We start from the raw sequence: 17,470 nt of genomic DNA, 5'->3' as shown, positions 1-17,470 counted from the left end.
AATTAAATAGTTTTACGAATTGGTTTCCTTTTTGACTCCTATGGGCTTCTTTCACACAGATTTTTGTTTTTAGTGTTTTTTTTATTTTTATTAAACTAATATTCGATAAGCGTCAATTTTAATCCAACAATTACCGACAAAAACTCGATGACTCGCACTCAAAAATGAATTAATAATCCAAAATAATTAATAAACCAAGTCCACGCAGGTTGTAATATGACGACCGTTGAACGTAAAAAATGGAAGGTAAATTCTTGGCGTCAGTGATTTTTCAGGTCTATTTCCATGAGGTACGACGAAAATTTCCTGTTGGACAAATCGCTGCAACGTTGGTAGTGTTGAGCCATAGGATATCTCTAATTTCATTGGTCGATAATTATGATTACCTGTGGAAATAATGCAATTTGATTGGATAATTAGAAATATTTGTCCAGTATAGATAATTCGCAGAGCCATTGAAATACGCGTAATTGCAAGGAAACTTGACAATGTAAATGAGAACCGAAGCAACGTAGTGGATGGATATTGAGGATAGAATTGCTACAGCAGCCATTGACTCATCAAAACAGGAACGAACGCGTCCGTATGTGTCTCTCATTTCTCCCACCAGTCCACCATAGAATATAGAATGGACGTAATGTGAAATGTACACCAATGATATATGATATACGTAATTGAATATTTTCTAATCACCAAACATCGAAAATCGGAAAAGAAAAACAAATCAATGTTATTTAAAAAGCCGCGGTGAAATATCGATTTTCAGGATCGTATAATGGGGGACGAAGATATCATTTGTTTATCATCCGACGACGAAACAGTCCCTGTGCAATCTTCCGTAAAGGTAAAAAATTTACATGTTTTACGATGTATTTATACTGTCGGGAATGTTTCGCCTAAATGTCATTTCAGCGGGAAATGTTTCTCACAACTGTGCATGATCAAATATTTTTCGTCAAATTCATGACTCAAATGAATTTTCAACGTGCATACTAGAAATGATAATTTGAACAATTATTTTCATAGAAATCAGAGCCTGTCAAACCGGATTTGGCAACAGTAGTGCATCAACCTGAAAGTCTTAAGAGAAAGTCCCATGTTCCAACTGAACAAAAACTGGGTCAGATTAAAAAGCCAAGAGTGTCTTGCAACGGTCTTGGACCAGGAACTTCCATTCCCTCGCCTGAGAAACCCACCCAGAGAGTTTTGGAGTTGTCCTCTAAAGTAGAACCAAACAAAACCACTAAAAAATTAAACATCAATGGAATTCTATTTTCAAGAACCACCGTTGATCCAAGAGTTTTCCAGAACGAGAAAAGTGAATCTAAAAATAACAGCAATACAGTAATATCTTCCAACAATGCCAAACTGATGGTCAAGAATCCAGTATCCATAAACTCTCAATTTAACCAATCATCCAACGCTCGGCTGTTGGTGAACACTAGTTCCAATAATGAACTCAATGCGTCAAAAACTTTGGAAGATAAGAAAAAAGCAGAAAAAACTATTGAAAATTCTGAAAATAGAACAAAACATTCTGGTACCGCATGGGCAAAAGATGGATCAACCAATTTTTCAGATGTACGTGTCAAACGAATGGAAAATTCATCGAATGTTTTGGTCTCAAAAGTTCAAGAGGAAAAGTCGTCAGCTGCATTAAATTTACCAGTATTGCATCATCAATCAAGGGACAACGAAAGAGTGAAGACCCATCCCATAAATGACACACCAAAATCGATTTATGCAGAGTCAAACAGTTGTAGAAAATCAAGTGAAAAATTGAGGCATTCTGTAGAAGCGAAGTCTATGAAAACGTTCGGGAACCAAAAAACTTCCAGCTCTACAACCTCATCAGATAATGAAGTCATTGAGATATCTGAATCACCAATCAAGAGGATCAATGAAATCAACAGCATCAGACTCAATTCAAAACCTGAGGAATCAAGTTTGTTGGTTGAATCCTCAAAAATAACGAACAGAAACAATCAACAAAGTCCCAAAGGCCAGAATTCTCATAGTTTCATAAACACAAATACTTCGAAAGATGAAAATAAAGAGCTTCTGAGCACTGGACAAAAGATCAGCGATTCAAAATTCGATAGTTCCAAAATGGATGAGAGTTCCCGAAAAGAAGCTCCATCGAATGAATCAATATCCAGAGAAATCAACGTTTTGCCAACACAAGATGCTACCAATGTCAAAAAAAGGATAACATTGAAAAGAGTAACTCCGTTTCATCTACCAAATTCAAGGGGGAACGATTCTAATACGAAAAATAGTTCGGTAAGAAACAATGATTTGCCAAAGTCGATCGAACCTTTTGAGCCGGTGGCAGGTTGTTCCAAAACACCAGACACTGAGTATTTCTGTGCACCTAAAAAAAAAATGCACAAACCCACATCCGATGCATCTTTCGTGACAACGCTTGGAATCCCATCAGAGAATAAGGAGCCTGATGAAAAACTGGAAACTTCTGAGCAGGAACACCAGGAAAATGCCATCAAACCACATTTGATCATGAAAACGAAAGAACCCGCATCGATAGAACAGGATACATTCGCGACGTTTCTCAGTTTCTGTCTCCAGGTCGAGCGGAGTCCAGAAATGGAGAAAATAGTAGCCAAGTTGAAGCGCCATTACGATCAACTGAACCCAGCTTATTCGAGGTCTCGGATATTCAGCGATTTTTTGAACAGTAAACGCGAAAAAATTCTGGAAAAGGGAAGAATTTATTATTACATAGGTCAGGTCGCTGACGAGATGAAATTCCGACGAAAACAAGCCAAAACCTCAACGACGATGGAAAAAAAAGCGGTTGAACATGAGCAAACCAATGGAAATGCTGAGTCTTCGAAAGAGATGAATGATGATTGTAGTGATCAGCACGAATCTCGACGACTTCGACGAAAAATGAAAACCATTGAAATGGCTATGAAAAAGTGTGCCAAACAAATACAGCGTCTGGAAATTGCAGAAGTTAATTTGGATGACGACAATGACAGTAACTATATTAAACTCGAACGTTACAAGAGTAAAATGGTCGAGTTGTACGATAAATTGTGCGAGTACACCAATGAACACCCCGATGCTGGACGAGTCTACTTGCGGCCTAAACATTTCAGAGTTACACAAATTCCATCGATCAATCAAGCTATCAATAGTTTTATCAATTCAAAATTGTGCAATCGCAAAAAAGCTATGAGCTGCAAATCATTCATTAATGGCCTCATTTTCCCCGATTACCTTGATATCCTGGAGTGCGTTGGTAAAGTTAACGATGATCAGAATCTTGGTTTGGACAAAAAACGACAACAACAATTGGGTAATTTTCATTTTCAAATTATAAAACTCCATAACAGCTTTCAGAATAAGGTAATTCGACGGTAAAATGTAAAATTGACCACGTGAATGGATGAAAAATTACTTTGTCTGAAAAACTATTCTATTCGAATTTGCATTACTTGAATTGTGTTAACGAAATGAAAATTTCAGCTAAGGAGGCTTTCACAACGCTGGGGAAACATTTGCAGCAAGCCCGCCAAAACGATTACTTGGAAACATTTTGCGAGAAAATTGAAGATTCGAAAGATCCGGCCACGGCAGATCCAGTTTTGACGAAAAAATTGTTGGAGAACCAGAAAATCGCCGAGAAAAATACTGCCGAGATCTTCGAGGAGTATGTGCGAAGACAGGAAGCGAGAAATGCGGGGGATCAAGAAAATTCTAACACCGAGTCTGAACACGACGACGATGTCGAAGAGGAGGAGGAGGAGGAAGAAGAAGAAGAAGAAGAAGAAGGTGATGATGATAACGACGATGATGAACTAAAGTCCAACAGTGATGTCAGTGATGCAGAGTTTCCTGACCACGGGGATGTGGAAAGTTGTGGTGAGAACGAGAAGGAGAAAAACTCGAAAGGGGCCTTGAACACGTTACCTGAATCGCAAAATAAACAGAAGTCACTGCAGGAAGACATCGACAATAGAGCACCATTGATTGAGGTTGAAAATGTCATTCACGAAATCAATGTCCTCGAGAACAGTAAGATACCAGTCCAGGAATTAGAAAAAATTCCAAACCGAACGAAGGAAACTTCACTCGACAAGGAACCAAAGGAAGTCGAAGGTATGGGTATCCACATTTTCTTACACGTTTCCCTGGATCGAAGTAAATGCTTGTCTGCAGAAAATGCTCGGTGCTTCAAATATCAGTTGTAAAAAAAAGGCTGCAACATTTTTGTAACATTTCCAAATAATTAAAAAAGGATTTTTTGTTTCATCTCAATCTAAAAAAACTAGCTCCCCAGTTTTGATTATTGATCATTGAAATCAAATTTATAAAATATTCTTGCTGATTTGCGTATGCATATGTTTGCAGTGAATCATGATGAGGACATTTACGAGGAAGTGATCGAGATCTTAGAGACTACACACAAAGTTCAAAACCGAAACATAGAAATAAACAAAGACTGCAGCACGGAGGATCCTAAAAAGGGAGAGGAGAGGTCAAGAAAACCCTCTTGTCTTTCAGCGAGTGAAGGAAAAACTGTTGATACAAGGCCGGAGAAAAGCGACGATATATCGAAATTAACGAATGAGGCGAAGAAACTATCGAACGGAGACAATGGAACAAAAACACCGGAAATGGAAGGTTTGTTTTCTCAATTTTTTCCTTGAAAATAAAAAAAAATACCTACTGGGAAGTGGAAAGAAAAATTCAATGAAATGGTTACATCACTTTCGTGCTTTGCGATATTGAATATCGAAAGTACCAAAAAATTCTTTTATTCGTGGGTCCATATTTGTACGCGCGTGTGTGCCTCTGTCTGAATTTAGCTTAATTAGTACAGAAGCAAAAAAAAGAAGACTCGCCAAATATCAGGATCTTCTTCAGCGACAAACCCCGAAGGTTTTTATTCCGCTTTTTGCCAAAATGTAAAAGAGGAGAAGAAAGGAAGGAATTGATGGCGAGAGGCGGATGAGATGGATGAGAAAGTAATCGCTAGAGAAACTGCGAAATGATCTTTCTAATGTTTATAGTAAATCATGCCGAAGCTGATACCAAAGAAGAAGAAGAAGAAGAAGTGGTCGAGCCTGTGATCGAGCAACCAAAAGTATTGAGGATACGATCGTTTGCAAAACCACCTTCTTCCTGGGCGAGTAGTCAACAAGCGAACGAGGACGAGGCAGCGCCGGTTTTAGGATCAGCAATCAGCGATACAAGCACTGAAACGATCGACTTGCTTGACGAGGAGTCGGAAACTCTCACCGAGAGTACATCGGCAGTGCAAAATTCTCCAAGGATCGTGAAAAATGATTTCACCGGTATAAACGCCCAGATTCCGAGGACGGAAAAGTTTGTCGTAAAAGTAAGTCGTACAATAGGAGAGCATCCTACAAGCGTAAGAAAGAATCAATCAAGCATAATTATACGATCACCGAACAAATCAGCCTCGAATCAGCTACCGGAAATAACGAAATTGACTCCCAATGAAGAGTTTGCAATGCAAAAGAATATCGCAATAGCGTCAAACATCCGGTCATCTCCCAGCAATAGCGAAATGTTCCGAAACCACATCAAGCACGGTCCAACAGATCAGAATTCCATCGCGGTAGCACCGAATTCTAAACGTTATCCCGGAACGACGGCGCAACCCACCCAAAATCGTCCTCAGCAAAAATCACCGTTTCGAAAAAGCGCAGTGACAGCGCCAGCTCTCAAAGTGCATATCGTCGGTGGACAATTATCAGACAACCATCCCCAGCAAATATTGGTGCGAAAGCACATTAAGATAGCGCCAAGTACGAAAACGCCTTGCGGGAAGAGTCAAGTTTACCGACAACACAATTCATCGGTGCAAAAACCGATCGCGATAGCACCGAGTATGAAAATATTGCCTGGAAATGATGGCCGACTATCAGTAAATTGTCTTCAGCAAAGTTCTTCAGTACAGAAAGAATCCGCGTCAGCATCAGTAGCCCCCCGAAAAAGTCAAATCTACCAGAATCGTTCCCTGCCAAATTTATTGGTGCAAAGGTATGTCCCGCCGGTCCGAAATGTCAGAACAAATTCCGGAAAAAACCAGTCTTTCCAAAATCGCTTTAACGTTAACTCATCAGTGCAGAAGAACGTTGCGATAGTGCGAAACCCGAAAGCATCTCTCTGCAAAATCCAATCGTCCCAAAATCGGCACCACCAAAATTCATCGGTGCAGAAATATCCGACGATATTGCGAAATCAAAAAACTTTTCTCGGAAAAAGCCAATCGTTTCAAAACCGCTTTCATGAGAATTCGTCAACACTGAAGCAGACCGCGCCAGTAGCGGTTCCGAAAGCGAGTACTGGGAATAGCCCATCATCCCCAAATGTGTCGCGACAGACAATACTCAGTTCACCGGTGACTACAAAAGTGAAGACTAAAAATTGTCCGCACGCTATCCAATTGCGTCATGAGTTGTCAACTCTCCGTCAAGTGTCCTCGTTGAACAATCCTCAAAGTATTGCTACTAAAGTTCCGAATTTTCCAAATAATATGCAAACCGTACCAATTGAAAAGTTGAAATCTGTTAAACTGGCCAACAATAATGATCAAACGAAAATCAGTAGGAATAATCTCTTCGAGGCAAACAACAATAATAAAAATAATCAACCGAGAGCCAGCAACAAGATTATTTTAATGAAAGCCAATAATAGTAATAATAATAATAATAATAATAATAATAATAATAATAATAAAAATAATAAGTCGACAGCAATCATGGCCCAAAATTTGAGAGCGTTGAAACCAGAATCGTCCATAAATACGACGAATCCGATGCGGCCTGATTCGCAGCCTCTCCAGCAGTGTCGACTGCAACAAAAGCCCATTAAATCTCCGCCGATAGTAAAATTGCGAGTTTCACCTAATTCACAAATTCTACATTCTGTTCAACAGCAATTAAAGAACGTATCAAAGGCGACGATTCGTCCGCTGGGAGTTCCCTCGATACAGGCGCAAGGGATAACATTGAAAAATCCACGATTAATAAAATTGCCTGGAAATTCAACGGTGGCCGCTGCTGGTGCTCGTTCGATCGACCCTCCTCAAGTTCAAAACGCGTTGCAAGCATCACCACGATTGCCGAATTCTTCGAACATTCTGAAAACTGCCCAAGCCATCAACTGGCAGCCTGTACAACAAAAAACAAACTGTGCATTGAAGCCACACGCGAGTAACAACTCACCACTCACTTATCAACAGCAACAAAACCTCAAACATGCGGGAGAGAAATACTTATGGATGCTGTACAACAACAACAACAACCGCCGAACAAATGATTAGCTTAGCTTTTCGTTAATATTAGCTTAGATTATAAACCAAGAAAAGGCGAGCAAAACTAAGAGTGAGAGTGAACAAGGTGGAGCGTAATGAGCGAAATACTTGATTATTTTTATCAAAAGTTTGAGTTTATTGTTTAACCTTCACACAAATATATGTGCATATATATGAGTATATGTGTATATATTTCTTGAAAATATTTATAATTATATATATATATGTATGAAAATATCAGAAAATCTATTAAAAAAATGTAGGTTAAAAACTATATCGCGACAAAGATGCACTATTGACGTGGTAAAGAAATGAAACGAGAAAACTCCAATCAACGTTTATATCGGTTGAAAGTTAAGAGTCAGTGCTCGAGGATCATTTGTAATATCATTTTCGTTAAAACGAAATCTTTATCACCGAGATTCTCGACAATTTCAAAATGATCGATGCTGTTGCGAAGTAACTTAAATTCCACGTTGTCCACGAATTCAATAAGTTTCTGAAAAATTCAAGAATAAACGAAAAAAAGTGACAATCGAATCGCTACACACACGTTACGATGTTGGATTTAATGTTTTCTACGAATTTTTTATACCTGAGCGTAATCTCGCGATTGTTGCACAAATTTTGGTGGGTCACATTCGCCCACTGTCACAAGAACTTTTATATCCCTAATGGGCTCGTACCTCGAAGTCTCCAGGGATCCGAAGCTCAAACTTTCAATCTCGTTTCTGAAATTGACGTGACTCGTGGATCTTTCGCTTTCTTTTTATTTGTTATTTCTTAGGAAATTAAAGAGCGCGTTATGGCTCGAAAAAATCGGAATATGTTGAATCATTGATGCGAAACACGGTGCTCAAAATTCGATAGATATTTACGGAAAATTCATCAGCGATAAACTGAATGAAAGAAAACCTTGATTCCGTCAGGATTTTAAGGAAGCCAAGCATCGACCGACGTTGCTTTTGCTTGGAGTAACTATTTATTCGTGCGAGTTCTCAGGCGAACACCACAAATGCGTGAAAAAATAACAGGAACGAATGTTAAGGGGTGGATTTTGAGAGTGGGAGTACAACTCACCTGCTGAGTTTGAGAGCTTCGTTGTAACTTGTTCTGAGCAAAGGCTCAAGCTTGTAAATACCAGAGATTAAAACGATGCCCTTTATAAGTTTCAGAGAAGCGTTCCTCTTGATAGAATTGAGCCATTCGGTGTCGTGAAGCAAACTCGCTGCCATATGGGCCCCGGCGCTATGCCCAGCGATCCAAACGCATCTTCAACATTTCCATGAATAATCAGATTCGAGATGAAAAAAAAAAAACGAGTTTTCAAATCATCATTTCGTGGCCGAGAATCTGAGGAATGACTGAACCGTTTATATTGAGAGTTTCGAGCCGATCTTTCCAAGCAAGAAAAGAAGATCGGAAAATAAAACCCCAAAGCGACGTCGCTGCTTTGAATTTCTTGCGGAAACGAAAAAATTAGTATTTTCGTATAATTTTAGCGAAGCGATGGAAATTCCTTTTTCGCCCAATCATGAAAACAAATTTTCGCCCATGAACATCGCACAAGATTACTGCGATTCATCGCGTCCACAAAATTTCTCCATTTTTTTATTTACCAAAATATTTCAAAGCGAAGACAAAAAGGTGAGAAAAAAATGCCAAAACTCATCCATCGAATTCTCAGCTACGATTCGAATCACGAGCGTTCCCGTTCGAGAATCACATTCAATTTGTAAGAGAATTTTAACAAAAAACATGATCTCGTCTGATGAGAAACGTGATTACGATTGTACAGTGAATTTTTTCTTATCGCTTACTTAGATCCTAAGTCGCAAGCCTGCTTTAGAATTTTTTCCACAGCACTTTTAATTTCGGAAATGATCTCGGTCAAGGTCACTACAAAAACGAATGGCGGCTTCTAGATAACTGTTTTTTTTTTCCTATTTAAGATGATTAAACAAAGAGAATTTTACACTAAAATGTGTGTCAAGTCCAACGTATATTTTATTATATTACGAGAAAATAACGAAAAATCCTGTGATCGTTTACTAAAAAAAAAAAAAATCGGATTATTTTTATTTCAATGTAAAATTTTGCAAAGAAAATATTTTGAAGTTATATTCAATTCTCGTTGTCATTTTTTCATCATATTTGATTTTAAAAAAAAAAACCAAAAAATATCAACCTGTTGGACACAGACTGTATCCAACATTGTAAGCTTTAATTCCTTTCGAAACGAAGCTCTCAACGTGGAAACTAGCGAGCTCTTTACTCAATTCCTGCCAATATCCACCGTGTATGAACACGAGAATTGGGGCATCTGGAAAATCAAATGGAACCTTAATTTTTTGTTCATTAAATGTATACGAGAATTAAAAAAAAAAAACAAAAAAAAACATTTATACAAAGATCGGAATAAACGTAAAAGTTGTATTAAACTTGTATTCCTCGACTGTTTTTTTACCATTTGGCAAATTTGTTCCATACACGTCGTACTTCGCTCGGTCTCCGATCCCGTACGGAATGTCCAGCTCGCAACTCAATGTCGATCGAATTTTGTTTGTAACTGAATCAATATTATTTATTGATGAAAAAAAATCCTTCAAAGCGAATAGTTTTTTTTTGGCATCACTATTTAAATATTTCCAACAATGAGTTCTTTTTTTAGAATTAAGAATATTTTGAACATTGGAATTTATACCTTTTTCACCGAGTTGAGAAAAAAGCTCGAGAACTTTCGGGCCAGAAACTCTTTTGCACCATGCACTTGGTGAGTACATTTTCTCATATTCCTAAATCACGGATTGCGTCAATGGGACTTTGGCTCCTGGTACTGTATTATTAAAAGATTGGAGAAACGAAATTTTACGACTTACCGGGTCGATCGACATCCTGGAGTGTTATGGAGTCTTCAAATTTTATTCTTTAAATGCACGGTTCGTCTGTCAGGAGCCGAATGTTTTTGAACGGTAAAAAATATCGATAATTTCCTTGAGTCCCTGCCCGATGAACACTGGATGATGCCGAAACATACGTTTCGATAAGAATCTCGTGAATGGCGGAAGGGACGGTGAGTAAATGGACTTTCTAGATCTTTTACACTAAACTTGTTCGACCGAAGCAAATGGTTTTTTAATTATTACAATTTCAATCGTGGTTCAGACACTTTTTCTTCAAATTATATTCGGAAGTTGCAGCGCAGTCTAATGCCCGTTTTCTCCAACGTTAATCTGAGTTCAAACTCGGTTCATCCTATCTCGAAACTATATAAAAAAAATTGAACCGAGTTTGAACCGCGTCGGAGAAAACGGCCATAATACCAGAGAACATAGATTTACATGGAACAACAGGGCCCATGTTAGCTTTTGGCATGGAAAATGTAGTTCCACATGGCCCGTTGTTCCATGTAAATCTATGTTCTCTGATAATACATCGCCGTAGCACATATATGCTAAGCGCCTCAACGAGTAAAATATATTCCTTATTTTTTATCCAGGCAAGACCTTCAAGCATATTTCAACAAGAAGCCCAAAACTACTTTGTACTTACCAAAACGAATATTAAAATTATACTGAAAGGAATATATAACAATTAATATTTATACTTAAAAATAAAATAATCATACGAAACGTTCCAGATGACCAGCGTATATATACTGATGGGTACGAGATGCTACGATGTATGTACCGCAACGAAAGTGTACGAGCATACGCCGCCGTACCCGTACAGTGGCAATATGTGTTACTGCTGCAGTACGGTACGGCGTACCATTACAGTACCAGTACGGAGTAGCATCCGCCATTTCTGGTACTTGTTTCACAGAAAAGACCGTACGGTACTAGAACGGCGTACTAAATGGTATTTCGTATCCCTGCGTATAAATGTTATATTCAGAGAAAAGATCGGCGAGCTTGGGCCAGCAGACGACAGGGCTGTCAATGTACTTGTCCCGAGACTCTACCGAGTCTCTTTTGATATAGTAAAATAGCTACATATATATATTTGATAAGAATCTAATCTGCATCGAATTTCATTTCTTTTTTCTAATATTTAATAGTTTTAATATAATTATCAAGATTATGACTAAAGATTTTCATTTTATCATCCTCCCTTCTCTCAGTGTTTCTCAAATTCAGACGAAAAAGTTCTCGTGGTGTTCAGCTCAGTCAGTCAGTCAGCTGCTATATAGAATTGACGTTGTTTGGGTGTCATGCGCGCAAACAGGGCGGCCATGCTTCACGTCAGTAAACAAAACGGTCGACGGTCATTGTTTTGGCAACGAGAGCCACAAAATTAATGTAATGTCACGTAGATCTTTTTCTTTCGTTATTTAAAAAAAAATTATTCCGAGAATGCTCCGGTCTCATTCAACGAAAAGGTGAGAATATCGCAACAGGGTTACTCTCTTTTCCCCGTCTCGCAAGTTATATACCGTTCTAATACGCGGTCATCGAGAACGCGCTAAATTATTAATCCCGGTGTCCGCCTGTACGTGTTCCGGATATAGAAAATAGGAGCAACAAAAATTGTCGATAATCGCATATTCAACGTCGATGGCGACTCTCAAAGGCATTTTTCCTAATCCTAGTAAGTCTTAATCTGCAAATAAATTTTAAATTTAATTTTTTCATAGAATTGTAAATTTCTTCACTTTCTAATAACAAATCAAAATTTTCTACTTTTTGAGGTAATTCTTTCGCCACAATATTTTTCTGCTAAATTCTAAGGTTCTTTCTAATAGTATAAAAATGGTATTTTCAGAACCAACACGAAGGAAAAATTTCATTCACGAAAATGTTAAAAACTTGAGACGCATGGAACAATTTTTTCATTCTAAAGAAGTTGACGAACTTCAAAAGCTGCAATTACAAAAAAAACCACTGGATAAATATCAAAATGTAGCATCAAGGATAAACACTAGTATTCGAAGTAGAAAACATTCCCTGGGGAAGCCGATGCTTCGACATTCGGATAAAAATCTTGCGGAAGAAGACTGTTATGTGGAAAGAAAAATTAGTGCTCCTATTGAGAGTAAAAACTCTGACCAAAAGAAAATTCATAGGACATCTGCAAAGTTGAATTCACCGGATAAATCAAAGAAGAACCAAAGTTTCAAGGATGATAAAGAAAGCAATGTCAAAAGATCGTCTCCTCATCCAAACTTGTGTCAAGAAGAGTCCTATTATTTGGAAAATCAGGAAAAAGATTATATCAAATACAGGAATCAGGGAATTCAAACAGTGAGCACAGAAGATATTAAAACATTATACAAGGAAGGAGCGATAAGGTATTTGAACAGCATTCAAATTTCAATCTCAAACATTTAATACATATTTTTGAATCACGCAGAGCCATTTATCGTTGAAGGTCATGAGCAAATAGAATTTCACTTTCTAAACAATGAAACGCAATTGAATTGAAAAAGTTAATTAAAAAATGTTGTGCATTAAAAGTTCCAGACTGAGAGAATTCAAACATTTCAGATATCCATCGAGCAGGAGTTCAAAGAATGTTGTTCCGATGTCAACCCGAAATACTGAAAGGTCAGAGCCAAGGGAGTGTTCTTTGTCGCCATCAGATAGAGGGGACATATCACCCACGAGTCCCCACAAGCAAAACTGTGATCCATTGGACTTGTCATCAGTAAATGATGATCAAAGCGATCAAGTGAAATCCAACAGACAAAAAAATTCAGTGGCTAGTAAATTAGCTGCGCAGCTCAACAACGGTGTTTTACCATCGAATTATCGTCGGGGAGTCGTTCCAAAGTATGGACATAAATCATTCATTGGTCTCCGTCGATATTCTAAAACTCCAAGCAAAAATCAAGCAGATATTCGATGATTTTCTATGACGACCGATATCGATCTTACGTTCTTGCGAAAGTGATATCAATCGATTTAGCAATACGAAAAAAATGTTCATACCAGTTTTTTATACAGATATATTCGCGAAAGGAAGGAAGCACAGCAACTAAAAGAAGAGAAGATGAAAGCTGCGGCAATCCATCCCGATTGTCCGGAAGGGCACGTGCCTTTGCCGGACGAAGAACGGCAAGAGACATTACGAATGCTGAAGAAACGTAAGTCATATAATTTAGGAAATAAGCCAACGTTTCAATAACTCTTTTACACAAGTTTCTTCGGTGACGAATATTGTTGAAAAAACAACTCAATTTTGTCGTCTGTTTACAGACCATCAAGAGTACGTCACTGAGTTGAACATGATGCCAATAAAAACGGACACTTTGAGATCGCAGAGGCGAAAAATGGAAATAGAAAAGCAATTGACAAAATTAGAAGAAGGCATCAAAGTTTTTTCACGACCAAAAGTTTACGTGAAAGTAAATGCGTAGACAAAGTGTGCTTTCCAGATAAAAAAGTTTAACCAAAATCTGTTGCATAATTACGGGTAAAAATGCCTCGTGCCTTATCGATTAAGAGCTTTACAACGAATCTCGGTATGATTAATTTGTTTTTGTGTTTGTCCGTCGTTAAAATATTCTCCGTGTTAGCGGAATGTATTGTAAATAATTATACATCTAGTCTTTTAACGTATAAAAACAGGTACAAAGTTCGATGTCAAGATTTCAAAGTACAAAGGATAAATAAAGGTCTATTATTTTCCTCTCAAATCAATCGTTCTTCGATTTATAGATTCATCTCTGTCATCTGTATTTTACAATAAATCTAACTATAGTACACAATAAATTAATTTTATTTTTGTGACCTTGCAAGATCAATCAGAATTTAGATTTTTGTCAATATTCAAGGTTTTTACACTTTGATCAATCGTATGTACGAATGCTGATGGATCAAAACGCACTTTTCCTAAATTGTAGAATACTTCCTCATTGTCGAACCATTTTTTTGCGTTGAATTCTCTGAAGAATATTTTTATTTCACGATCCGCTGACTCGAGCGAATCTGTTGAAATAATAAAACAAAAGATGTTGCACACTAGCTTTAATTGAACTCACGTTTTTTTCCTGTAGTTTGACAAACATATTTGTTTCTATTCAAGAATATACATTTTGAAAATAAAACACTCAAAAGCAGAGTAGATTTTTTTTCAAGTACCTGAACCATGCGTAGCGTTTCTTGTATCAGACAACCCGTAGATTGCTCTGATAGTATTAGGAGCTGTATATTGAGCTTGATAAACTTTAGTGGGGCCCATGAGTTCTCGCCATTTCCTAATGGCATTGTTGCCAGCTAAAATATGAATATCGGAAGGTCCGCTACACATGAAAGTCAGCAGACGATTGAAGAAAAATTTTTCTCTATGATCGGAATAAAAAAGATCAGCTTCTTCGGGCGTAATAACAGTTCTTTTCGATCTGACAACTTTGAAATCATTGTCGATTATCAAATCGCGAATTTTCTGAAAAAAATTAATTGTATAGTGAACTGAGCGAAAAACGAAGGAAAATTTATCGAAATTTTTGATGGGTATTATAATTAAACTACAAAATGTCAGTCAATTTCGGTTGAATTTTGTTGACAGTAAAAGTTCAAAGAACCAAGAATGCAGGATTAATTTTGTAAAAACTAAAAATTTATTTGAAAAACTTCGAATAGATGAGTACGACATTTTTCGAGGTTAAGCACTCACCTGCAATGCGAACGGTGACTTCACGACGTGAGGTTTTAGTATAGCGAGTGTCAGTTGCAACGAATTTTTCGACTTCATCTCTGAAGCAAGTCCAAATTAAACTAATAAATTTGGCAAGTTTCTTTGATCGCGTGATCCTGTCATGTTTTACTTATAGATTTTTTGTTTCATTCTTTCGTTACGAATTGTCAGTGTCGCGTGGCTCGATGTTCAGTTATATATATATATATATATTTCTTATTACGCGCGCGTTTCCCTCTATATTTTTGTTGGGAAATCTTTTATACCGATTGAGCTCTCTGTATTTATATATATATATATATAACATTTTTTTCAAGGATTTTCAGTTAAAGTGAAATTTCGTTTATCAAGAATTTAGTATTTCTAGAGGAAAAAAGTTCGAAGCTCTTACAATTTGGCTTTTTGTAAAAAAAAGCTATTGGATCGTAACAATAAAAATAATAATTATCATATCATTATAAATTTATTGCAAATTCATAATTGTTCAAAAAACAGGGGTTAAAGTATTTGTAATCGAATGTACAGTGACTATGCAGGCAACGAACTGCATTTTATTACTCCCAATAATAGTTTTTCTACAATATACTCATAAAAATTTAATTGGCTGGCTCGAAAGTGTAGTGCACCACTCCTTTTTTCGGTATCTGTTTCTCCATCTGTTTAAATAAGGAAAATTCTCAATTATCTGTCAATTGATCTTTCTTTCTTATCTGAATATGACGATTGGATATTATTCAATCAATAGAAGTACATACAGTGTGAATTAAAAATCAATTTAGAGTTTTTGGTAAACCAATAATTTTTTTTGTTCTTTGAATTCAGTGCAACAAGTTGTTCGAAGATTTGATTACAATTTCTTAAGGAATTCCTCATTTCAGGACAAAGTCAGTGAACATTTTTATCTCTGTATAAAATTGAATTATTTATGTTGAAAAAAGTGAAATGGCAAAGTAATCGCTTTTCAGAGGAAAATTATAATTTCTATGAAAATAGTAGAGAATTATAAACACTTACAATTGGATGATGATATTCGTAGGGCAGATTGAATAGAATAGCGAAGAATATTACCACTCCTAGAAACATGCTGAGTTGTGTCCTAAATGGCACTGGATGTTCAATTCCACAATCAGCACGATCCAATCCCATCAAGTTATCACTAATGTGTATCTATATATAAACGAAGCAGCATCGTGTCATGAATGAATGTCATTTTTTGTGAATAGACATTATTGGGAATACATTTCTGTGTATATTTAATAACCATGGAATATTTTTATTTAGTAGCTTTTAAACAAGAACATTTCATTTATCCTTTCAAGGTCAGAAGTGTCGGCAAGAATATATTTAAGATGTCTCGAGTGCAAAGAGTCTTAAATATTCATGAATGCTTAAGAGAAACAAAATAACTGAAGTTCAAATGAAGTATGATAAATTTACGGGTTCATTGAAATTTCTCCTGTGTGCTGGAATATCCCATGGATAGTTAGGATCGCGCGCTGCTGCTCCAATGAGTGGAAGTTTTGGATAATCGCCATAACCATTTCCATCATTTGGATACGGCTCATATTCCTCCGGGCTCAATCCATACTTTTCAGCTGCTTTCCTCCTTTGTTCCTCGGTTTTCGGGTATGGACCGGGTTTCCAGTGGTCAGTTAGGATAATTTCTACGAAACGCAACCACAAAACAAAACCATTAAAACTGGTTCAAAACATTAGAAATCATTTCGTTATACTTATGTAATTAACCTAAAAAATATGAGAGAAAAGTAACCGCGAATTAGGCTCTTCTCTTCATGTTGATAAATGCTCTGTTTAATTATAACATTAAAACACTGATCACAACTCACTTGATCGCACAATGTTGTATAAATATCCTGTGTTTTTAGAAGAAAATGGAGTTAAAACCCTGCGAAATTTCATGAGCGACGCCATTTCTTCTTGTCGTTTATCCGACGGATCCAACGTTTCCGACAACGTACTGACATGCAAAATCAATATATAAACGCGCACGTTTTTTATTAAGACCAGAAATAATATATAAAGTTATACGTTTGATTGAGTAAAATGTAACAAATAAGAATTTCTAAATTTTGAAAAATACAATGTTCGTTTATATACGTCTGCACAGTTAATAATGTAGAAACGTTAACTTATTTTTAGATTTGTCCGATTAGAAGAAAATATGTTAAGAAATCGTATGAAATCTGATATCTTAATAAAAGTTAGAGGATGAAACATAATTGTTGAATTATAAACGAATACAGATTAGATTCTTATTGAGTACTAAGTATGATATGAATCTTCTCGGACTGGAATCGAGTTTTAAATTTCCCGCTATTTTTGAGAAAGTTTTTTTTCTTTGAGACTGGAGCGATCCAATTTTATTGATATTTGGTGATGCTATATATGATAAATAATGGATACACTATAATTGATTATTCGATGAAAATGATGACAATAATAAAATTTTGTTATTACATTTTATGCTAGTATTTTGCAGAGTAGATATGCAGCAGCATC

General features: G+C 36.7%; 5 protein-coding genes across 8 annotated transcripts; 2 read left to right on the top strand and 3 right to left on the bottom strand.

Moving 5' to 3' along the window:
- The first annotated feature begins 565 nt into the window (after positions 1–565).
- Positions 566–7,489, top strand: LOC122411206 (FK506-binding protein 5-like). 2 transcript variants are annotated; one of them, XM_043419835.1, is made up of 7 exons: positions 569–670; positions 767–844; positions 1,027–3,322; positions 3,493–4,125; positions 4,378–4,650; positions 5,040–5,368; positions 6,935–7,489. In XM_043419835.1, exons 1-7 carry the CDS (start codon positions 662–664, stop codon positions 7,319–7,321), a joined length of 4,005 nt encoding a protein of 1,334 aa, XP_043275770.1. In that variant the 5' UTR covers positions 569–661; the 3' UTR covers positions 7,322–7,489. The 2 variants fall into 2 exon arrangements, with proteins under 2 accessions (XP_043275769.1, XP_043275770.1); XM_043419834.1 differs by having other exon boundaries at positions 566–670; positions 5,040–7,489.
- On the bottom strand, positions 7,425–11,114 carry KFase (kynurenine formamidase). Of its 3 annotated transcripts, none has more exons than XM_043419846.1 (9): positions 10,865–11,114; positions 10,192–10,421; positions 10,017–10,107; positions 9,780–9,881; positions 9,501–9,635; positions 9,133–9,211; positions 8,393–8,584; positions 7,908–8,043; positions 7,425–7,811 (listed from the first exon to the last, which is right to left on the bottom strand). In XM_043419846.1, the coding sequence occupies exons 2-9, from the start codon at positions 10,204–10,206 to the stop codon at positions 7,674–7,676; spliced, it is 888 nt and encodes a 295-aa protein (XP_043275781.1). In that variant the 5' UTR covers positions 10,207–10,421; positions 10,865–11,114; the 3' UTR covers positions 7,425–7,673. The 3 variants fall into 3 exon arrangements, with proteins under 3 accessions (XP_043275781.1, XP_043275782.1, XP_043275783.1); XM_043419847.1 differs by having other exon boundaries at positions 10,192–10,328; XM_043419848.1 differs by having other exon boundaries at positions 10,192–10,328; positions 10,941–11,114.
- Positions 11,115–11,346: 232 nt separating this feature from the next.
- LOC122411208 (uncharacterized) lies at positions 11,347–13,949 on the top strand. Its single transcript, XM_043419845.1, has 6 exons — positions 11,347–11,693; positions 11,823–11,902; positions 12,077–12,602; positions 12,799–13,083; positions 13,258–13,397; positions 13,510–13,949. Exons 2-6 carry the CDS (start codon positions 11,869–11,871, stop codon positions 13,668–13,670), a joined length of 1,146 nt encoding a protein of 381 aa, XP_043275780.1. The 5' UTR covers positions 11,347–11,693; positions 11,823–11,868; the 3' UTR covers positions 13,671–13,949.
- nmdyn-D6 (nucleoside diphosphate kinase 6) lies at positions 13,937–15,187 on the bottom strand. Its single transcript, XM_043419856.1, has 3 exons — positions 14,930–15,187; positions 14,395–14,698; positions 13,937–14,241 (listed from the first exon to the last, which is right to left on the bottom strand). The coding sequence occupies exons 1-3, from the start codon at positions 15,005–15,007 to the stop codon at positions 14,054–14,056; spliced, it is 570 nt and encodes a 189-aa protein (XP_043275791.1). The 5' UTR covers positions 15,008–15,187; the 3' UTR covers positions 13,937–14,053.
- A 283-nt stretch (positions 15,188–15,470) lies between these two features.
- ND-ASHI (NADH:ubiquinone oxidoreductase subunit ASHI) lies at positions 15,471–17,447 on the bottom strand. The gene is made up of 5 exons (XM_043419857.1): positions 17,429–17,447; positions 16,798–16,928; positions 16,388–16,614; positions 15,965–16,117; positions 15,471–15,606 (listed from the first exon to the last, which is right to left on the bottom strand). Exons 2-5 carry the CDS (start codon positions 16,880–16,882, stop codon positions 15,547–15,549), a joined length of 525 nt encoding a protein of 174 aa, XP_043275792.1. The 5' UTR covers positions 16,883–16,928; positions 17,429–17,447; the 3' UTR covers positions 15,471–15,546.
- Positions 17,448–17,470: the final 23 nt, after the last annotated feature.

This window comes from Venturia canescens, chromosome 5 (assembly GCF_019457755.1).
Source record: "Venturia canescens isolate UGA chromosome 5, ASM1945775v1, whole genome shotgun sequence".
In the NCBI taxonomy this organism is placed as follows: domain Eukaryota; kingdom Metazoa; phylum Arthropoda; class Insecta; order Hymenoptera; family Ichneumonidae; genus Venturia; species Venturia canescens.
The sequence above is the reverse complement of the archived record's forward strand: the minus strand, read 5'-3'. Positions and strand labels throughout refer to the sequence as shown.